Source organism: Trachypithecus francoisi, unplaced genomic scaffold (assembly GCF_009764315.1).
Source record: "Trachypithecus francoisi isolate TF-2019V2 unplaced genomic scaffold, Tfra_2.0 Lachesis_group3, whole genome shotgun sequence".
Lineage (NCBI taxonomy): Eukaryota > Metazoa > Chordata > Mammalia > Primates > Cercopithecidae > Trachypithecus > Trachypithecus francoisi.
In genome coordinates, this window is record NW_022681468.1 from 131421528 (window position 1) to 131445052 (window position 23525).

Here is a 23525-nt window from a genome sequence, read left to right on the forward strand (position 1 = left end):
TCACTTACGTGGTCTCATTTCACTCTCAAAACAGCCCAGTGGGGTCTCTATAATAGTACTCTTCTCTTTACTAATGACTGACTCAGGTCTGCAGGCCTTGAGTGATTTGTTCAAGGCCACGTGCTGGGAAGTGATGGAGCTGGGACTCAGGCCCAGGCCTTTCGACTCCAAATCTGGGTCTCTTTTCCCACCCAGAGTCTCAGGGACCCGTGGTTTATTTCCCCTGTTCCAGGAGCCTCTGTTTATGCCAGGATCTTGTAGCCCAGTCACGAACAGGAGCCCAGGAGTTTATCCTCCCAGCCCCAGCTCTGTCCTCAGGCACCAACCATCATCCCACCCTTCTATTTGGGCTTGATGGGGTGAAGGAAGGGAGGCAGGCACATGATGAGAAAGTGGCCGCTGGCCTTGACCCTTTCCCCTCTTCTGAGGTCTGGGCGAGTCTAGGCAACCCCCTGGCTAAAGCCAGCCTGTATGGGAGAAACACCTCTCAAAGTCAGAGGGAGCAGGTTTGGGGTCCACACTGAGCACATCCACTCAGAGTTGATGTGCCGAGCCGGAAGGTGAGTTTTGTCACTCACTCGCACATGAGCCAGCTAAACGGCGACTTCTTGGTCTCCTGCCAGTTATTGCTTATGCTGCCAGAAAGTCCCAGTCACTCTGTTGAAGAGGGCAGATGCCCCTCCCCAGCCCAGGCTCCCTGAGCCCCCACTCCCTCTCCCACTCCGCTAGCAGCTGGCCAGCAGGCTCCTGTGTGTCTCAGCAGGGCTGCTGCTTCCTGTACCCTCTCAGCACACAACCCCTGTTTGGGCCTGGTGGGGACTTACTACTCACTTTCCAATCTCCTGTGTATTTGTAAATCTCTTTTCTAACTCGGAAGCCTCCCGGAGAGTTGTGGAAGGTCAAATAGAACAAAGAGATTTGCAGTGTCTCCTGTATTCCCAGTGCCAAGCCCAGGACCCGGGTCACAGCAGGGCCTAGAAAAGTGTTTGCTGGGTGTTATGGGCTGAATTTTGTGTTACCTCAGATTCATACATTGAAGTTGTAACCCTCGGTAACTCAGAACATGACTGCTTTTGGAGCCAGAGTCTTCAAAGAGGTGATTCAGGTGAAATCAGGTCACAGGGGTGGGCCTTAATCCAATATGACGGGGGTCTTTATAAAAAGAAGAGATTGGACACAGAAACATAGAAGACTGTGTGCAGACGGAAGAGACGCAGCCATCAGAAGACAAGGAGACAGACCTCAGAAGAAACCCACCCTGCTGACCCCTTGACCTCGGACTTCTCGCTTCCAGAACTGTGAGAAAATACATTTCTGTTGAGGACCCCCAGTCTGTGGTCCTTCGTCCTGGCAGTCCTGGCAGACTGCTAGACTGTGTGAATGTTGAGTGACCATGTTGGGGTCCCAGCACAAGGCCTAGCACAGAGCTGGTGTGTGGCAAAATCTCTGACATCCAGAAACCACCCTCTGAGTATGGAGAGCCAAATGACAATTGGTGGTTTGGTTATCTCCCAGGAATGAGTGGATAGGCTCACTCCTGAGTGCATCTTGCACTTCTTCCTGCTTTAACACCTTTCCGATCATTAACCTCAGGAAGGGGAGTCCCTGTATGTGGCACAAATGTGGGGGCCGGGGCATGCACAATAATACACCAAGAGTGCCCAACTGCGGAATAATTCCTAGACCTGTGTCGCAGGCAGGAAGGAGATTGTCAGGCCTCTGAGCCCAAGCTAAGCCATCATATCCCCTGTGACCTGCACATATATATCCAGATGTCCTGAAGCAAACGAAGATCCACAAAAGAAGTGAAAATAGCCTTAACTGATGACATTCCACCATTGCAATTTGTTTCTGCCCCACCCTAACTGATCCATGTACTTTGTAATCTCCCCTACCCTTAAGAAGGTTCTTTGTAATTCTCCCTACCCTTGAGAATGTACTTTGTGAGATCCACCCACTGCCTGCAAAACATTACTCCTAACTCCCCCGCCTATCCCAAAACCTATAAGAACTAATGATAATCCACCACCCTTTGCTGACTCATTTTTTGGACTCAGTCCGCCTGCACCCAGGTGAAATAAACAGCCATGTTGCTCACACAAAGCCTGCTTGGTGGTGTCTTCCCGGACGCGTGAGACAGAGATTTGCGTGAAAGGAGCTTTCTCAGGTGTTGTCTTGATACTACCAAGCCACCGAGGAGCCATGGAGGGTCCTCTTCAGCTCATAAAAACGACCTGGAAGCTAGAGGATTCTTGGATAGAGGAAAAAGCTTCAGCTCTTTCGAAATATCCCTGGTGACCTTAAAAGTAGCCCAGAATTTTCAGGCTTGACATCACAGGGTTGTGCCTTTCTCTGGGCTGCCTGGGTTTGTGCTCACATCTGTGTTTCTGGGCTTGACTTTGGGTAGCCAGGGGCAGTGACGGAGGCTGAGATGTGAGGGGTCCAGGGCTTTGTCCAGAGGTTTTTCCCCTTGGGCCACTGAGGCTGCTCCTGCCCATCACTCCCAGTTGTGTAAGGTGAGCAGAAACTTATGATAAAAAGTGGCCAGACCCAGAGGTTCAGAATATGTCCCAGGCTCCCCTATTCAAATGGGATACCTTGGCAAGGCACAGTGGCTCATGCCTGTAATCCCAGCAATTTGGGAGGCCAAGGCAGGCGGATCACTTGAGGCAGGAGTTCAAGACCAGCCTGGCCAACATGGAGAAACCCCGACTATATCAAAAACACAAAAATTAGCTGGACGTGGCAGTGCACGCCTGTAATCCCAGCTACTTGGGAAGCTGAGGCAGGAGAATTGCTTGAACCCTGGAAGCGGGAATTGCTGTAAGCTGTGATCACACCACTGCACTCCAGCCTGGGCAACAGAGCGAGACTCAGAAAAGCCAAAAACAATCCCCAAAACCAAAATGAGATCTCTTTGAAGGCTAAGATACCCATGTGGGCTCTGAGAGGGACTCCAGAACGTCTAGAAGTAAGCATCAGGGAGAATCACAGGACCTTGGGAGGCTGCTTCTTCCTCTTTGCCCTTCAGGCAAGCCCACATTTCAGCGACACCAGAGAGATTATTAGCTGAGTGGTCTAAGGAGAGTTTCTTCAACCCTCTTAGCCACAATTTCCCCATCTGTAAAGTGGGGTAATACCTATCTCACAGGGTGTTTTCGTGGATTAATTGACATAAATAGGCAATAGAAAATAGCAAAGAACTTGGCACATTCTTAAAAGTAGTGGTTTCTATTTTTCTATACATCTTAGCTCAATCTATACATCTTAGCTCAATTCAAGAAATGTAAGCATTTTCTTCCAAACAGCCATCAGATATCCCTTTTCATTGTCAGCACTCGATCAAACACTGCTGCATGTCTGGTGCTGAATAAGACAGTACTGGGCAAGAAATGGCAAGAACTGGGCAATTGATTGCTTGAGCTGTTCTTACAGAATCCCGTCTTTGTTCTTCTGGTGTCTGGGAAACTTTGCGTTGCTTGAGGCAAATGAGTCAAGGTTCAGTTAGGGTAAAAGGTCACATGCTTAAAATGGATAGAATTTTGTTTCCACATTTCTCTTTCCTGATAACATTTAAATAGCTGATACCAGGGGAGGTCACCACTGCAGATCTCCTGGCACCACGATGACCGTTATAATCAGTCCCATTCACAACCAGAATGTCAGTGTGGAAGGGACGCTATTACTCCTGAAATCAGAGGTAAGGAGGTAAAAGGCGTCACCCAAAGCTGTGCAGCTAGGGCATAGGTATTAGACCTTAAAGGCATTCCCCAAGTTCCTTTGGGAGAGACAACACAAAAACACAGCACAACAACAAAAACCAGATCTGCCATCAGCCAGACCATAATACTCACAAGTGAATGGAGACAATGCCCACAGAATAGAAACATGTGCAGCACAGACCCTCCACATCTGTGTTTGCATCAAGACAGGGAGGAGGCCACTCCAAAATCCAAAAGCATCACTAAACATTTCCCTCTTCTGACTAACAGGAGTGACTTGCGCTCCTGTATCAAGGCCAGCTCAGCCCTGTTTTCATCTTCCCATCTGCTAGATCATTTATTGATTACATTAAATAATAATTAGTGATAATTAACTATGAGATTATTATGATGCCAAATCATTGAATTGGCCTCCTTTTTGACAGAATCCAATCCAGAATTCCCCTTGCTTTCCAACCCTTCCTTAGACTCATCCAGCACAAGCCCAAGTCTGGAGTGAGCTCTCCCTTGCTGCAGTAAACCACAGAAACTAACTTGCAATTGATGTCAGCTGTGTTCCTCATGGTCCGCTGACAGTGAATGTTTAAGTCTCTAAAATGGGAATAAGAATTCCTACCCAATATTCTTTACAGGGCTATTGCAAGAATCAAGTGATATAATGCAGGTGGGAATGAATTTTTAAAGTTGAAATTGCTGTAAGTCTGTAAGAGAGTATGACGTGGAATTTCCAAATGGCTCTCTTTTCAGACATAGAATAAGGTATTTTTAAGATGGAAGATTCATATTAAGCTTCGGTTATGTGCTCCTGCGTCAGTTTTCATGGGTGTTAATCTTTTCCATGATTTAGTGTTAAGTATAGCAATTCATAAGAAAACTTCAAAGAGACTTGCCCGAGGTTGAGGCCTGTCTTGGAGGAAGAGCTGAGTCTATGTGGGTGCAGGGCCAGGTGAGTTTGCAAAACTGGTCCCTGCTGGGCCCCACCCCTGCCCTTGTCTGCTGGGAACCTTGCTCTCTATCAGGGAGTGGTCAGGATTTTAGCCAGCCTGAGATAAGGCTATCAACCCGGCTGGGAAAGGCAGCCTTTTTAAAACACCGCCCTCATCAGTGGTCTGCCCTGCCTCCAGGAGGAGGACAACATTTCTGAGGATGGCTCTTGAGGTCCTTCCCTCTGGCCACTTCTTTTTATGTAGCCCATCCAGGGCCTCCCCCAAATCTCAAGAATTCCCAACTTCCCTCTCCCTTTTCCAGTCTCCGAGTCAAGCAAGGCTGGTTCACGCTTTTTCCCTCTGCTTACAGGGTCCTTCCACTTCTTGAAGGAAACTTCAAGATTCAACTCAGATATCACCTCCTCTGTAAAGGCTTCTCAGCTAACCTCTTCTGCCTCAGGGCTCTTGTAGCATTTTGTATGCAATGGTATTTACAAACTAATTGCATTGTGTTGAAATTATGCCCCCCTCCCAACCTCCAACCTCCCTGCCCCACACAATCCCATAAGGGGCTAGAGACCCTGGCACAGTGGGAAGTCCTTGGTGAATGGATGCACACTTTTTCATTTTTGTATCCTCAGGGATACACTTTCCTGACGATGGGGCCTGGTACACAGCGGACAGTTTAATAAATGCTGTCACAGCTGCTGTTGATCGTGTTATGTTTCAGTATAAAGCAGTTTATTTTCTTACCACTTTGGCTTCTCTTGGGACAAGAAAGCTGGAACATTTGTCACTGGAAAGTTTTTGGCAGTCATGGAAAGGCCATTCCTAGTCAATGGATAACCCATAGGCTCTGCCTAGCTTTGATAACGCCCCACTCATAGGAAAAGAATTTTCTTGATCGTATTTTCAGGCCTGCCAAGGAGCGGCTCAGGGTGGATGGTTAATTAGCTTTTGCAGTGATTATTTTTCTACCAATTACAAGTAATGCTCGGCTTGGGAATTTTTCTTCATTTCAAGGACTGCTTTCTTTTTAGCATGTAGATATTTTATTTTGGATGAATACATTTTCACAAATATCTTGGGGTTTTAAATATTATTGGGGTTGTAGCTACTGGGGAAGAGGTCAGTATCTGGGAGCAATAGATGTTGATTCTCACCCCTTCACCCCTCGAGAGTTAGAAATGAAGTGAAGTTTGCCCGGTAGCCTCATGTTGTTTCTGTAGGAAGCACCCTAGCCTGGAAGTCAGTAACCTAGGTTCAAGTCTTGGTTTTTCTGGTTTTTTTCTAGTGTTTGTCTGTGGTCCCCACACCAGCAGCAGCATTTGGGAACTGATGAGAAACGCAAATATCCAAGTCTACCCCAGGCTCACTGAATTACCAACTCTGTAGTTAGGGCCCCAGAATCTTATTTTAATAAGCCCTGGCCTGGGGCAGTGGCTCATGCCTGTAATCCCAGTACTTTGGGAGGCTGAGGAGGGCAGATCACGAGGTCAAGGGTTCGAGACCAGCTGGCCAACACGGTGAAACCCTGTCTCTACAAAAAATACAAAAAATAGCCAGGTATGGTGGCGTGCACCTATAATCCCGGCTACTTTGGAGGCTGAGGCAGGAGAATTGCTTGAACCTGGGATGCGGAGGTTGCAGCGAGCTGAGATCACGCCACTGTACTCCAGCCTGGGCGATAGAGCAAGACTCTGTCTCAGGAAAAGCAAACAAATAGAAAAACAGCCTTTTAGGTGCTTTGATGCCCACTACAGTTCCAGGACCACTGATCTAGTCAAACCCCTTTATTTTATCATTTCGTAGTAACTTTATTTTCTGATTATTTAAATCATGAAAGTCAATATACCATATACATACTATAACATTACATAAAGAGGGGAAGATATAAAAGTTTAGATACAAACTCAATGGACGTATAAACATTTTCATGCATTTTCTTCCAGCATTTTTTCTCAAACACCTGTATTTTCACACAGCTATAATCACAGGACACACCCAATGAGGCCTGCTTTTCGTGTTGGAACATAAACACTACTCAGCGTCGCCACCTACACATCTTCCTAAGAACTATTTTTACGGGCCACTGACAGTTCACTGGAGAGCCATGCCAGAACTGACTTCACCAGGCCCTGAATATGAACCTGCACATGTGGAGGTGGAAATGCTGTAGATAAACAGGCTTCCACTTCCATTCCATGCATTTCATTCTCTTCACTTTTTCCCCAGGCCTCTCCACCCCTAGCCAAGCCCCACTGGGGAAAAAATGAAATGAGGAATGCTGGAAATAGAGCCCTAAGTGGGGAGGAAAGGGAAGTTAGCCCACAGCCCCAATCTTCCAGTCACCCAGAAGCTCCATTCTCCTGAGCCAGAAACCCTTTCCTGGAACCGGAAGCAGCTGAGATGTCACTGCGCTACTTTGTGACCATGTTTAGGAATAGCACCTTCTGCGGGAAAGCCAGGTGGGCGCCCTGACTCCTCCAAGGCTGGAGTGACTGGACTTGGTCTCTCACCCCAAGTAGGTAACTGAATGTAAGACCCGACTGCCTTTCTTACCGTAGCTCCTCCACCTGCTGCGGGACAGACTAGGCTCGGCCCCCTTGTTCTAGGTATCACCTTGGGGCTGAAGTCCAGCCTGCCGGGCAGGGATCTGGAGGGTCCTATTGGCCCCTAGTCAGTCCTTTTCCCTGGTGGGCTGGGCCCCAATTCCCGGGTGAGAGCACCCGGCTCAAAACTGGTCACCCTCCTGGGGGCCAGCGCACATCACCTTCCTGGATGTGAGAATTGCTGTGACCTCTGTTCTGCGTGGAGCCCGTGGCTGTCAGGGACACCCAAGCTGAGGCCCAGGTGGTGACATTCCCCTCATGATGAAATGGGGACTGTTCTGCCCTGTCTCGGGGCCCAACCTCTCTCTGCCTCTCTCCCTGCTGTGCCACCTGCAATGACCCAGCATGCCCACAGCACTGTGGCAGCTGATGTGGAGAGGAGGGCAGGGGGAGGGCCATTGTGGAAAGCCAGGTACTGGATTATCTTGGCTTTTGGCTGCGCACTTATTTGGTGATTCATGTTTTCGGGTCAGCTTACAGACCCCATGCATTCAACCGTCAGCCCTGTAGTTTCCTCTCCAGCTCAGAATGAAAGAATATGGGTTCCAGTCCTGGGTCCCTGTGAGAGGCAAGCAGAGTGGAGGACAGGCTGCTGTCCCCCGCCTCTCCAAGGTGGGCCTTTCAGCAGGATCACAGACATGCTCAGCTGTGGGGCTAGGAAGGCTGGCCGTGGATGGGAGGGTCTCTTGCGCGGAAAAGATAGAATTTCCCGAGAATGCTGGGGGCTGGCCCTCTGCTGATTCCAGAACTATGTGCACTCTTGGAAGAATGACTTTCATCTCTGGACTATATCTCAAATATTAGTCATGGGTGACATTCTGTGTAATTGTGGAGGCCTGTCAGAAATCTGACAGACCCTGCCGGGGTAGTGATTATGAGTGTGGCTGAACCTGCAAAGTTGGGTGCAGGTGGCAGGTCGGAAGGATAATGGAAAATTCCTTTCCCCGGGTTCGTCTTGGGATGACCAATCTAACTGTAGCTGATGAGGGCCTTTTTATTTTATTTTTCTTGTACATTTAAGTACTTAAAATCCTCCAAAGCCTTAAAACCCTTTATATATCTTTAAATACACTTAGAATCTCTGGCAATATACAGCACATGTCTGCAGTTTTTTCCTAATTATGATTCAACATGTAGATTCTTTAGTCCTGTTATTTTTCCCTACATTATTGCATATACAATTTGCTTATCCTTGTTTTTCAAAGCTACAAGACCAGTTGTTACTGAACTTTTTCAGAGGTCACAGATCCCTTTGATAATTTGCTGAAAGTTACGACCCCTGCCCCCACTCAAAATGCACATAAGCACAGCCTTGGGCGCCATCTCAGGAGGCTGAGGACTCTTGGAAACCATCCCCTGTGCTAGGATCGCTGGTGTTAAACCGTGAGTGCCTGGGGGCCAGCAATAAGCTTTTATTTCTGAACTTCATCGTTATTGCCCCCAAAAGTTTCTGTGCCTTTTAGTAGTAGGTATTCAAAGCAATGCCTGTTTGAAGTTGGACTTAGCAATAGCTGGAGTCCCCGACTTCAATGGTTTGCGCTTGGGCATTCAACTTGTTTCCAGTCTGTTGCAGTTTAACCAGTGTTGCTATCAACACCGTTCTATGGGATTATTTTTTCTTTTCCTTCCTAGATGGTCTATTTTTTGAAAGGTATTTTTGGGCTTGAAAAGCACATGTACTTTATCAGCTGTGTAACTCTGCTATTGTACAAGGAAAGCCTCATTCTCTTCTGTCCGGATACTATCATCCTTCAACACCCTACTCCTAGAAGACTTCTTCCCTCCACTTGGAAGTAAACTCTGCCTCTCTACTCATTCCTCTCTCAGGGTCCTCATCACATGCCGTGTTCTAGCTGATAACATTTACATACATTACTCAGTGGTATACCTCATGTACTTGACACATAGAACAGATCATTTTAATGACCCTCTGCTCTGTAAGACAAAAGCATTTTCAGTAATATTTATGTAAAAATCAGCAATCATCACGACTTTCTCGATTTGTTCTTCAGTTATAAAGCAGTGAACAATTTTTAAAAAGACAAATATATTTTAACTTTAAGATATTCAAATACAGTAAAAATATTTTGTGTATGAGTCTAAATTTTTACTTACCCAACAAGATGTTACACCTCATTGTTCGCAATCTGTTTTATGGCTTTAAATTTTAAATACATATGAGAAGCTTAAAGGGGTCACCTAGGATGACAAAATTGAAGTAATTCAAGTTCTGGGTTTTTGTTTGTACAACCACTACGCTGTCACTTTTTATTTCGAATCTACTGTTTACATGCAGGAGCAAGTAATAAGTGCCACTGAGGTTGGAGACATAAGGACGTCAAAGGATCTGAACCATTGCACGCTTACCCTTGCAACAAGAACATGCCCCTGAATTTGTGCATGTTGGGGCCAAGTGCATAACTGGGAGTTCTCCAAATTAATGTCAATGTAGAACACAATATTTATGAAAGGATAAATAATAAAAATGTGATGAATTTGAAGCTTACATATACTTATTGCATAAAACCCAACAGAAACCACAGAGATTGTTTAGAACTTAGGCCATAAAACCATTTTTTTTCTGGAAAGAGCTTTGCCTTTATCGCTGATATTCTTTTTTTTTTGGGACGGAGTTTCGCTTTGTTGCCCGGGCTGTAGTGCAATGGCGCAATCTCGGTTTACTGCAACCTCTGCCTCCCGGGTTCAAGCAATTCTCCCTCAGGCTACCAAGTAGCTGGGATTACAGGCGCCCACCACCATGCCTGGCTAATGTTTTGTATTTTTAGTAGAGATGGTGTTTTACCATGTTGGCCAGGCTGGTTTCAAGCTCCTAACCTCAGGTGATCCACCCACCTCGGCCTCCCAAAGTGCAGGGATTACAGGCATGAACCACGGCACCCGGCCAACATTCTTTAGAATTGTGATAATGACAGGCAGATCAGCTTTTGGTTATATTTGTATTTAAATTCTCCGCGGACAGTTGCTCTTTTATTGTTGGCACATCCTCCCTCCACCCAGTCCCATGGACCCCTATTCCCTCCCCACCCCACTCCTATCCCATTTGGCCGTAAATTCCTGCAAGGCGGGGTTGGCTGTGCAGCCCCCTGCTGTACCGTGCCCACTGCACAAACACAGCAATTTGCAGGCCAAGGCCCCAGGGAGATCGCCTTAGGATGTCCTCCCTTTTCCTCTATGGGAGGCCAGATTTTCTTCCTACATTTCAAACAAAGCAACACATCACAACAGACTGAGTACAGAAACAGGTAAGGGAATCCAGCTGTCTTGTGAAGCCAGATATTAGAGAAATTTGCAACATTTCTTTGTAAAACAGTGTCACTCTTCTGCCCCACTTAAAATTATTTGGAAAATACAAGTTATTTTTCATAAAATTACATTTTATGTGTTAACATGCAAGGGTTTACTATTATTTTAAAAAGCGTTAACAGATTTTAAAGATTTCTCAGTTTTCATTTCTAATGAAATAAATATTGATGTCTCACATAATAAACACTGTTTGGGGTCCTCAGTGCTTTCTAAGAGAGGAAAGGTGTGTGAACAGAGTGTGTGAGTTGTACTCAGGCTCTGCCTTACGTATGGCAGGCGCTCATGTATGCTTGTGACATTCATGAGGGACTGACTAAATTGATGGCTTTCAGCTGCTCCTAGGATTTGGAAGCTGAGGCTGGGGTGGAGGGGAGGGAGAAGGCGCCTGTTGATAGTGGGCCAAGTACCTGAAGGTGGGGTTTGCCAGGGTCTAGGAGCAGCAGTTGCTCTTTGGAGCAGCGTTGGCTCTCATGGCAACAGTGGCTGGGGAACCTGGGTCTCAGGCAGCGGGGGCTGGGCATAAGTGTGATGTGCCGTGGGGGGCTTCAAGCAGCTCACTCTGTCCAGTCCCCCTTAGTGCTGAAGGGAAGGAACAACTGTCTGAATCTGCCTCTCTGTGAGAGGAACGGAGCAGAATGCTTTTCTAGAAACCTCTGGCTGTCAAATCACTGGGTGTGGGCTCAACAGAGAGCACTGCGGCCTCAGTAGACAGATTGAGGCTGCGGGTACCTCTCCCTGCTCTGCTCTGACCAGCTATGCGACCGCCGGCGAGGCACTTAACTGCCAGCTTACTCAACCATATGGTGAGGATGAGATAAAATGTCCGTGGAGTGCCTGGCACATGCTGGGTGCACAGCACATTAGTGACTCCATTAGTAAGATGTCATTAATAATAAATACTCAAAAGAAGTAGGCTGGGAGGAGGGGCTAAAGAGCAAGCGTCCTTGAGGGAGTACTTCCTGGTGTTTGATGAGTGACGGCTGAAGCTTGGCGTAGATCATGGTTTCTCAGCCTCTGCACTAATAACATTTTGGGCCGGATAATTCACTGTTGTGAGGGCTGTCCTGTGCATTGCAGGATGTGAAGCAGCATCCCTGGCCTCTACCCACTAGATGCTGGGAGGGAAGCACTGTCTCCCTGGTCGTAACAACCAAAAATGTCTCCAGACATTGCCAAGTGTCCCCTGGAGGGCAAAATTGCCCCTGTTGAGAACCATTGGTGTAGAAACGCGCCTGACAAGGGCTCCACCACAGGACACTGGCTTCCCTGCAGTTTCCCCAGAAAGACATCACACCAGCCACATGCACACAGATTGGGTTCACTCATTGCAGAAAGAATTCTGCCAAGAGATTCTGCTTCCAAGAGAACAAGAGGCCTCCTGACTTGCATCCTCTTTCCTGAGGAACCCTCTTGCTAATAGTGCTCACTTCCCTCAGCATTTGCACAAACCAGGCCCTGGGGAAAGAAGCAGACTGACCAGGACAATGAGATTGGTCAAGGAAAATCTGGACAATACCCAGAAGCCTGGGGGACACAGGCTTCAACCTCAACCTCAGCACCGACAGCTTCCAATTCCCATGGCTCCATTGCAAAAACAGCCCTGACCAATCGATAGTAGAATGAATAAGTGAAGTGTGGTGTGGTCCCACAGTGGAATGCTACAACAGTGAGAATGAATGAACCTCAACTCCACGAAACTGCATGGTTGACTTTCACAAACGTAATGTTGAACGAAAGAAGCCGGGCGCAAAAGAGCAACTGACGTGTTTCTATTAGTGAAAAATCTCCCCAAAGGAAAAATCATATATGTTAAGTCTCAAGGGGCACACAAGGAAGGCTTTGGGGATACTGGTTCAGTTTGTGAGAATTCATGGAGGATTTATGTTACAGGCCCTTTTCTAGAAGTGTGTTATAAACTTCAATAAAAAATAAACAAATAAAACATTCTGGGGCAAAGGGCAGGAAAGGCCGTTGAGCAAAATCGTTGTGAACCAAGGGAATAAAGATTACCAGCAATTTTACCTGCATGGCTCTAAATTATTATGTAAGGGTCATTTTTGGATGTGGCTTTAGGAATGAGATGATGTATCAAAAATAGTATAGTGCTTGGCACAGAAAATACTTAGTGAATGGCAACAATTAATACTACCACTCAGTTATTAACTGACCTATGAAATAAAATTATGGTCAAGTACAAAGGAACATTTTCCTTAAAGGGTAAAAAGTTTCTGAAATTTTTAGATACATCCCCTGTCAGTGAATTTCTAATTCTCAAAGTTGTTGGAGCTCTCTCCAAGCCTAGACTCAGAGAAAAGAAAAATCTAAGACTCTACCTTAGCGTTACTAGCTCCTGACCAGTAACCAGTACCAAAACGAAGTCCCAAACACCTGTCTAGTTTGGCCAAATGGTTCAATTAACTGATCCATCATTTATTGGTCCACTGATTAGCCTGGAAGCTGGGTTCCACTCTACCTGCCTGATCAGGCATTTGATCTGTCTTTGGCCGTCAATTTAGTTTGTGAATTTACAAACAAAACAGGCAGGTCTGTTGTTGGATTCTTCAGTCTCAGACTAAAACTTTGGCAGAAAAACAAAGTCTAGAAATTGTGCAATGATATCTCTACTTTAGACCTGACTGGAAATAGAACTCTCATAAACTCCCCTCTCTTCTGAGAGAGCCAGGCAATTAGACAACCCCAACACAACAGAGCATTTCATTGCAAGCCTGGCTCCCTGGCTGCAAATTAGATGCCACATTAACTCTCAGGAAGGACTGAATCGCTCTCAGATCATTCGCCACTGAATAACTTTTAGCATGACTGTTTCTATCAGATATGCAAGAGACTTCACTGCTAGCTGCAGGCGCTCTTAGAAGACTTTTAATCCCAGAATGCTTTTCTAAAATTTCATTTCTGCTTACAAATGGCTACGTGTCCCTGTGGACCTGTGAGGTCATGTATAGAACCACCTGGCATGCTCTGAATGCAAGCTCTGTCCCATACAGTCAGAAACCCCTGGATTCTTTGTGACACACATTTTAAAAAGAAAAGTTCACGCCCATCTCTGGAGACAGGCTCTTACCTGGTTTCAGGCTTTGTCCATGGGCACTTGATTGGATAAAGATGCATAAAACCAAGAGAATGGAGAAACACTGGGGACTTATGTCCATTTCTCCGTTTCACCCGGGGTCCAGGCTTTCTTGCTAATTTCTGAAGCCAAAGAGATCAGAATGCCTATTAGATACTTTGTTAGGGAAGACTGCCCATTAATAATTAACCTCTCAACATGTTATCAACTGTTCAGACACTTTCCTTACTGCCCCCAACTGCAAATCTAATTATATCTATTTTAAAAAGGTCGATTTACAGAAGTGCTTCTTATCCGGACACATTTTGAGAATAAAATACCTTGTTATGTATTCTTACCTTTTGAGGCCAAGGTCAGAGTTCCAAATTAATCAATTGAAAGCTACTGTGTTGTGTTTGGAAATTCTGCCAAAGGTCGGGGTAGGTGGCGTTCACGTGGCTTCCTAAGCCTCCCTGTGACAGTGCTGCAAGGGGGATGCTGGCTCAGGAAAATGGTGTTTCAAATGGCAGGCTAAGCCCGAAGGAAAAGAAAAGGGCCCTGCCATGCAGAGGGCCCCCAGGGGGTCCAAATTTCTGTTGGGTTCAGTGAAATTGATGATGCTTGTGGTCAAAGTGTGGTGGGGCAACATCTCTACAGCTGAAAGGGACAGAAAACCCTTCACCCTCATGTCAAAAGGAGTTGATGGGGAAGCAAAGATGCCCTTGCCAAGTGACTCATTGAGAGGTGATCCTAGAGTAAACACATTTCTTCCGCCTCTGTGTTCATTAATGTTCCAGCTGTGTAGAGGACGAAAAGTAAGGTCACTCAGCAAAATCAGGTAGGGAAAAGGCTACCATAGATGGCTTTTGTGATATTTTTGGGCCTCTAGTTTTATTTTAACTTTCTTCATTTGTTCAACACTTTTTTATTTGGGCATGACTACTATGTGCCAAGCCCTGTTGTAGGCATGTGGGATATACAAGTCCTTATGTATCAGTGGAGGTGGGAGGAGTTGGATAACGGACATCATAAAGAAGAGATTTAGGGCCTGGTGCAGTGGCTCACTCCTGTAATCTCAGCACTTTGGGAGGCCAAGGTGGTCGGATCACGAAGTCAGGAGTTCGAGACCAGCCTGACCAACATGGTGACACCCCATCTCTACTAAAAATACAAAAATTAGCTGGGCATGGAGGTATGTGCCTGTAATCCCAGCTACTCAGGAAGCTGAGGCAGGAGAATCGCTTGAACCCAGGAGGTGGAGCTTGCAGTGAGTGGAGATCGCGCCACTGCACTCCAGCCTGGGCGACAGAGAGAGACTCTGTCTCAAAAAAAAAAAAAAAAAAAAAAAAAAAAAAGATTTATGTAGACTGGTAGAATGCAATGAGAACCACCACAAGAAAAGCATGGGGTTGGGGAGAAGAAGGTGGGGATTTTAAGCAGAGTGATTAGAGGGAATTGCATTGGGAAGTTAAACTTTGAGCAAAGGTTTGAAGGAAGTGAGGGATTTGCCCCTGTGGACATCTTGGGGAGGAGAGCTATGGGCAGTCCGTGCGAAGGTCCTGAGGTAGGAGTATGCCTGGCGTGCTCCAGGAATAGTAAGGAGGCCAATGAATGGGGAGACATGGTAAGGACTTTGACTTTTATACAGTGACACATGGCGGGGGCGACTCTGAGCAGAAGGGTGATATGATTTGTATTATAGTTTTAAAAGATCACTCTGGTTTGAGCCAGGGTGCAGTGGGGAGATCTGTTAGGAGGCTATTACAGTGACGCAGTGAGAGGTGATGGTGGCTTGGCCCAGCATGGTAACAGGGCAACTGGGGAGTGGTGGATGGGTGCTGGATATATTTTGAAGGTAGAGCCCACAGGATTTTCTGACTGCTGAGATACAAGATGTGGGAGACAGAGAGGAGTTGAGGATGACTTCCAGGTTTTCAGCTTGAACAAATAGATTAATGGGGTTGCTGTCAGCTAAGAAGGGAAAACTATGAGTGAAGCAGGTCTGGTGGGGGAAGATTAGAGATTCAGCCTTGGCCACGTGGGGCTTTGAGATGGCTCTTAGATATCCAAGTGGAAATGTTAAGTGGGCGAAATTAGATAACATGGTAATTATTGCCTGGACGAGCCTCATTCAAAGGGTCTTCTGAAGCCACCAGCAGACTTGGACGATCTTGACCCAGTCTAAAGCTGTGTTCTGTCCTATGACTGTACCTTCCTCCCAAGCCCTGCAGCTTGCGGACCATGCCATCAGATAAACAATTTCTTTTTCTTTTCTTTTCTTTTCTTTTCTTTCTTTTCTTTCTTTCTTTCTTTCTTTCTTTCTTTCTTTCTTTCTTTCAGACGGAATCTTGCTCTGTCACCCAGGCTGGAGTGCAGTGGCGCAATCTCGGCTGACTGCAACCTCCGCCTCCCAGGTTCAAGCGATTCTAGTGCCTTAGACTTTAGAGTAGGTGGGACTGCTGATATGTACCACCACACCTGGCTACTTTTTGTTTTTTTAGTAGAGACGGGGTTTTACCATGTTGGTCAGGCTGGCCTCTAGCTCCTGACCTTGTGATCTACCCGCCTCGACCTCCTAAAGTGCTGGGATTACAGGTGTGAGCCACCGCGCCCATTAGATATAGAATTTCTGAGCAAGGACTTCTACCCTGGGTACTTGGCTGGCTCCTGCACAGTTAAGCAGAATCTGAAAGTTCCACTTTTTTTCCTATAAAGCTGGCACGTAAAACCAACTGGCTACCCATCTCGGGCTCCTCTCCCCTGTGCCCACCCTCATCTCCTCTCCTCTGGGTACTGACAGTAACCACTCCAACTCCCCATTTTATTCTGGACACAAACTCTTCAAAAGACACCATTGAATCCAAGTGCCTCTGAAATACCAACCCTGTGCCCCCACCTGCCCCCCAAATTTCTGCAGAGTACACTTTCTTACCACTTTCTACATGGTAAGAACACTTTCTACATGGGAAGAAGCCTTCAACATTGTTTCTAGCTCTTGTAGTTCCTTTACTTGCACCACCCAACATTCCCCTAACATCATCTCATGCCAACTCAAATTCTATGAGGCTCTCCTGGAAAATGACAAGGAGGAGTGGGTACTTGTCTCCTTTCGGGGTGGTGTCTGCTTTCACCTCTACCTAAGCTCTTCCAGCCTGCCCCATCACCAGATCCAAACTTCCAGTGGTGGTTTTAATGCACAAGCTCTGTTGTGTTTTCTTGAAGCTGACCATGGAGGCTCCTGGGAGGGAAGAGGGGAGGACTTCAGAGTATGAGGTTTCCTGAGCTGGGGGCCTATCTACTTGCTGTGTATAATATTATATAACCTTAATGAGTTCAATCTCCTCACCTATAAAATGGGGACAACATGTGTCTGTGATAATAATTTGAGACATCAACTTATTTTTCTCCCAAACTGTCTCCCTTCCACTTAAGAGGGGCAAAGTAGAGAGAAGGCTACAAATCTTTTTTCTTCCAAAAATATAGGAACTTAGGGCAAGTGAATTTTATTTATTTTATTTTATTTTTGGAGACAGGGTCTTCCTGTGTTGCCCAGGCTGATCATAAACTCCTGGGCTCAAGTGATCCTCCTGCCTTGACCTCCCGAAGTGTGGGCAGGTGAATTCTAGCCAACAAAGAAAAGCAAAAGGCTAAAATATCTTGAAAGTATATGAAGGAAGAAGGAACCCCTCACCTTCCTATCACTAGAAAGACAGTCTTTTGGGCTTTGCAGGTGGTGTGGAAGGGGAAGGTTTGTCTATGGGTCTGAGAGCAGAGGGGACAGTCCCTTGCTTCCCAGAAATCCTGCTGGAAGAGAGGAACCTAGAGAGGAAATGGCTGTGTTGGCAGATGGGCAAAAGATAAACTTGGCTTGATGTAGGGCGGTAGAGCAGTGAGTGTCTGGGGCCAGCAGGTCATGTTGATGGGAGGATGGGCCCCTCAGTGGCCACCAATGTGGACCGATGATGGAGGACTAGGTCACACTCCCCTCACCCCATGCCTGGCTATTGTGTTGGTCCAGAACTGTGGCATAACTACTGGGGTTGGGGGTGGGGTGGGAAGAAGAAATCCAGAAGGCCTGAAAATAGGGGTTGGGAGTGAGGAATTTAGATGGGTTGCAGAGAATAGAGAAATTTATTGCACATCAGAATCTGTGGACTGAAATTAATACCTCTACAAACAGAAGTATGCTATGAATATTAGAGATGTGTGTGTAAGGTATCCATCCAAGTGCCTGGTTCATAGCAGAGGATCAATAAATTATAATGACCTGTTTTGTGGGCAATATACTTAGCAGTCAAGAGTCCATGATTTGAGGCTGGGTGCAGTGGGCAGTGGCTAACACCTGAAATCCCAATGCTTTGGGAGGCTGAGGCAGGAGGATCACTTGAGGCCGGGAGTTTGAGACTAGCCTGGCTAACATAGCAAGACCCCATCTACATAAACATAAAAACCAAAAAATTAGCCTTGTGTGGTGGCACACACCTGTAGTCCTGGGTACTTGGGAGGCTGAGGCAGGGAGATTGCTTGAACCCAGGAGGTGGAGGCTGCAGTGAGCTGTGATCACACCACTGCATTTCAGCCCGGGTGACAGAGTGAGACTCTATCTCTAAAAGAAAAAAAAAAAAAAGAGTCCAGCCTTGGGAATCCGACAGATACAGGCTCAAATTCCTGCTCTATCTCTTGTACTTACTAGCTGAGGAACTTGGATAAGACATTGTGACTGAGCTTTAGTTGTCTTCATCTGTATAATGGGACTAATAATGCCTCCCTAGTCTGATTAAGTGAGGCAATGCATGTGAAGCCCTCAGCAATCCTAGGCCACAGGAAATAATTAATGGTAGCTGATATTACTTTTTTTTAATGTTTAAATTCACTGAGGGGATCATGAGGGTGTCCAGGAGGTGGATAAGAATAAGACCACAGTGATACAATTGTAGCAAAAAATGTAGGGGTAGGAAAACACAAAGGTCTGGATCAGTGGCTCCAAAATCCAATTGAGCATCAGAATAAGAGTCAGCTGGGGAGCTCAGACAAAGGACAACTTACTGGCCCATCCCAGGAACACTGAGTAATGGAATCAACACCAGGGTCAAGGCCTGGAGAACCTTCATTTCAAAAAGTTCTCCAGCTAATTCTTGGTCACGCAAAGTTTGAGAACCATTGCCTCAGAATGGTGCTTGAGAGATCTATTGGGGCACAACAAGAAAATAATACAGACCTTTCAGATTTTTCTTTGTATTTCTTTTTTTTTTTTTTTGAGACGGAGTCTCGCTCTGTCGCCCAGGCTGGAGTGCAGTGGCTGGATCTCAGCTCACTGCAAGCTCCGCCTCCCGGGTTCACGCCATTCTCCTGCCTCAGCCTCCCGAGTAGCTGGGACTACAGGCGCCCGCCATCTCGCCCGGCTAATTTTTTGTATTTTTTTAGTAGAGACGGGGTTTCACCGTGTTCGCCAGGATGGTCTCGATCTCCTGACCTCGTGATCCGCCCGTCTCGGCCTCCCAAAGTGCTGGGATTACAGGCTTGAGCCACCGCGCCCGGCCTTTTCTTTGTATTTCCTTAGAAGTTCACGTTTGTGCATGTATAATGTTTATAGTATATAAGTACTATGTAATATGCACATGGTACTATGGAGTATACTAGCGCTATATTATTTAGACTCAGATTTAAAAAAATACTTATAAAGATGTGTTGTCAAAAAATGGGTGAAGCCTCTGCCTTAGAGAGACAGAATGGCTCCCACGGCTGCAAGACCTGACTGTCATGTGCTTGACTCCAGCCACGCATCTGAACAGTCAGTAGATCCATTCATAGCATCTTTGGTCATTTTCATGCCCAAGGAAGCCCAGCAGTTTCTTGAGGCCTCTTCATTTCCTATTAACTGAAGAGGAGGCAAGCCTGAGCCTCTGAGGGTTTGGAGCCTCCAATGGAGCGATCAGCATGGTGCATGTTAGTAGAGCCCTGTGGCTTCTTCCTTTGCAATTCTTTTTTTTTTTTCTGAGATGGAGTCTCACTGTGTCACCCAGGCTGGAGTGCAAAGGCATGATTCCGGCTCACTGCAACCTCTGCTTCCTGGGTTCAAGCGATTCTCATGCCTCAGCCTCCCTAGTAGCTGGAATTAGAGGCGTGTGCCACCACACTCGGCTATTTTTTTTTGTATTTTTAGTAGAGATGGGGTTTCACCATGTTGGCCAGGCTGGTCTAGAACTCCTGACCTCAAGTGATCTGCCTGCCTCGGCCTCCCAAAGTGCTGGGATTACAGGCATGAGCCACCATGCCAGGCCTCTTCCCTTTGCAATTCTTTAAAGACTTTCTATTTTGGGTGACACTGCACTCTGGTCTGCAATCCTCGATCTAAAGTAATAATGGTTTTATAATTAGGTTTTTAAACATTGCCCAGTTCTTGCTCTCTTTTAATTTGCAGAGCTTCTTGAATAAATAAAGATTTCAAGAGACTGGCATTTGATGACCTGAGAATGACCTTTTTCTTTAGTGTCATGGTGATAAGAAAGTTAATTAGGAGAGAAGAAACAGACATTTTACAAGGATAAAGCAAGCAGATCCCAAGAGGAAGAGGCCAGGGGATCAAGGTGAAGTTCACTGATGACAGAAACAGAATTTTATACCCAGAATCAGGTTTTCTTCTTTTTGTCTTCAGGAACTGGGATACCTTACCTGAGAAAGGCAGGCTTTTGTTGGTGTTCTAATAAAATAATTCTTGAAACAATAAAATTTGACACTATTATTTCCCTAATTTTGCAGTTGAGATTTAAGAGGTTAGGAACAGGTACCAAACTGCATCTCACCAGTAAAAGGCAGAGAGAGGAGAAGTCAGGGGATCTTAACAACCACAAATCCTTAATCCCTGTATATCTGGCTTTCTCTGGGACTGAATCAGGCTTCTCTGCACATCAGCCTAGTCCACCTCCAAGATGAAATGAATTTCCTTGGATCATGTTATAGGAAAATGACTCTATCCTCTTTTACTCCTGCTTGGGGCCAGGCTGCCATGAGGAGAATGATCAAGTTTTTATTGCGTCACTAACTGATCTGTGTGGACATTCTTGCACCATGTGGGAATATGGCAAAACAAGTAGGTAAACCTTGTTAATTTGAGTTGGCCTGGAACATGCCCTCATTTGGAAAGTGGTTGGACTGGAGTTTAGCCTTTTCCTTATCTGCGTTAGAAAAAAAAAAAGGACCTAATAAACAAACGAAGGGTGAAAACAAGATTGCAGAGGACATTTTAGACTATTTGGAAGGATTAGGTGTTTCAAGCATTTCAAATAGGTGTTTATTCATCCAAGATTTTCATGCCTGGTGACCAGGGGTGTCTTTGCATCAGCTCTGCCTCCAACTAGTTGTGTGACCTTGGGCAAATTCTGTAACCTATCTCTGCCTGTCAAATGGGATGATGAAGGTTAAATAAGTATCACATGAAAATACTTATAAAAACTCTCTGCATAGTCAAGCCTCATTTGATTTTCTTAACAAATGAGGTAGGAATTATTTTCCCCATTTACAGGTGAGAAAACTGAGGCTCAGAGATTCCTCATGCAAGGTCACATACCTAATCAATATAGATTGCATAGAAGGACGCTAGGTCCCTGGAAGACCTAATATTCTGATTCCCTAAGTCTCAAGTTATGCAGCTAGGGAGCAAAGAATCGAGATCTCCTTTCTTCTTGTTTTTATGTTTCCTGGTCTGTGTTGGCCCACGGACACTCCTTATCAGGATTTCAGCTGCCAGATTGTAGAACAATTGGGAAAATCATCATAACAACAACACGCCCCTAGAACCAGAGCAGTCTTTTTTATGACTAGATACTGTGGAACCAATAATGCATTTTATGATCTTAGAAATTCCAGTAGAATGGAAAACCTATTTTCTCTCTTTGTATTATGCTTTGAAGCAAAAGGACATAAAGATTTAAGTTGGCTTTGAACACCAGGTAGATAGTGAATATTGTTGGCTCCGTAAAGTTTGCCCAGGGTTTTCGCCTTTGTAGGGAAGATGCGGAGTATAGACTAGGATTCATGACGTGTCTAGTCTGTGCCTGCTTCCTCCAGCTGCTGGGATGCTGGTCCTGCTTGGTGAGCGGTGACCATGCTGGCTCCCGAGGGAGACTCCCCCCAAGCCATGAACTGAACTAGCTGCTTGCAACAAGCAAGGACACAGTGTGGGGAAGGGGGCACCAGCACACTGGCTCTCTCTGGGTCCTAGTGCTTCCAACCATGGGGTGTCGAGGGGCACAGTCCTCACCCTGGGTATCAGGCAGGGCTGGGCACTGGTCAGATCGCACTGGCCCAAGCCTCCCTGCAGTAGGATGCCACATCCTCATCTCACAAAGATTTGCTGAGTGTAGCACACGGAATCCACGGCTGCAGGAAACCAGGAACTAATTCCACTCTCTTCATTCCCAGTGATGTGTTTCGGGTTCTGAAGAGCTGCCAATGAGTCATCATTTTTCTGAAGACGGTAGCTTGCTGCCATGGTTCATCACTGATTCCTAGGCAGGCCTGAAAGTCAGGAGTTAACAATTCAGGAGCCAGCCTCCAAAGTGCCTGCACAGTGCCAGAATCGCCATGTGATCTCATTCACACTTCAGGAAGAATCCTATGATGTGGGCATGATTTTTCCCTTTGAATAGAGGGGAAGCTGCGGCTCAGGGAGGCTACTGAATTGCCCACATCCATACTGTAGTAAGTGGTGGAATGGGACTTGAATTATGTTTGACTTCAAAGTCCATACAACAAAAAGCAGTTTTGCCAAGTACGGTAGGGATTGGCTGTGAGATCTTTGTGTATCAGTTGCTTAAAAAGAAGGAATTGTGTCATGCTCTTGCTCTGCATATAGACATATATCATGTGTATTTCATTTACATATGAAAGGGAGTTTATTAAGGAGTATTGACTCATACGATCACAAGGTGAAGTCCCATGATTTGTTGTCTGCAAGTTGAGGAGCAAGGAAGCCAGTGGTGGATCAGCCCGAGTTCCCTAACCTCAAAAGTAGGGAAGCCGACAGTGAAACCTTCACTCTGTGGACAAAGGCCAAGAGCTCCTGGCAAGCCACTGGTGTAAGTCCAAGAGTCCAAAAGCTGAAGAACTTGGAGTTTGATGTTTGAGGGCAGGAAGCATCCAGCATGGGAGAATGATGCAGACCGGAAGACTCAGCAAGTCAAGTCCTTCATGTCTTCTGCCTGCTTTATTCTAGCCAAACTGGCAGCTTAGATTATTAGATGGTGCCCACCCAGATTGAGGGTGGGTCTGCCTCTCCCAGTCCACTGACTCAAATGTTACTAATACCTCCTTTGGCAACACCATCACAGACACACTCAAGAAAACTATTTTGCATCCTTCAATCCAATCAAGTTGACACTTAATATTAACCATCACATCACATGTTGATTATTATTTTTAAAACAAATGTTCTCAAACCTTTTCTCAGCTATTTAATGGAGATAGCTCTGAGATAAACTATGAGACATAGCAGAAGTTAGAAATAATGGAGACATTGTAATCGGATAGAATCATATAATTTATATGGCAATTACTTTTCCTCAATCAACAGTAAAGGGGACCAGCCAGGAAGAGGGGACCGGGGTCTTTGGCCATGATGCTTTGTCCTGGACAGAGCAGAGTGTTTGAAAGGAAGTTGTCAGGACAAGGCTGTGCTGCCCAAGACCCAACTGAGACCACTATCAGTTATCCAATTACTCCTGAAGCCATTCATTAGAGTTAGATCATGCCTGGGGTCCTTCAGAAAGTAACAAGCAAGATTCTTTTGATATGCTTTCATAATTCCATGAAGAGATAATTCTTTAAAAATGAAGGTAAAATCATGACTCTCAAATATAAAAATGAATACATGGTA

At 45.9% G+C, this 23525-nt stretch overlaps 1 protein-coding gene across 3 annotated transcripts in view; it reads right to left on the bottom strand.

The window, feature by feature from the left end:
- Positions 1-23525, bottom strand: part of LIPC (lipase C, hepatic type) — a 162232-nt gene that overhangs the window by 127306 nt on the left and 11401 nt on the right. The window contains exons 2-3 of one of the 3 annotated variants that reach the window (XM_033189969.1): positions 21912-22168; positions 13667-13794 (exon numbers count right to left, since the gene is read on the bottom strand). In XM_033189969.1, the coding sequence (XP_033045860.1) occupies positions 13667-13754 (88 nt within the window). In that variant the 5' untranslated portion in view covers positions 13755-13794; positions 21912-22168. Of the gene's footprint in view, positions 1-13666; positions 13795-13951; positions 13971-21911; positions 22169-23525 lie in introns of those variants that run through there. The other 2 variants (XM_033189970.1, XM_033189968.1) reach the window with 2 other exon arrangements.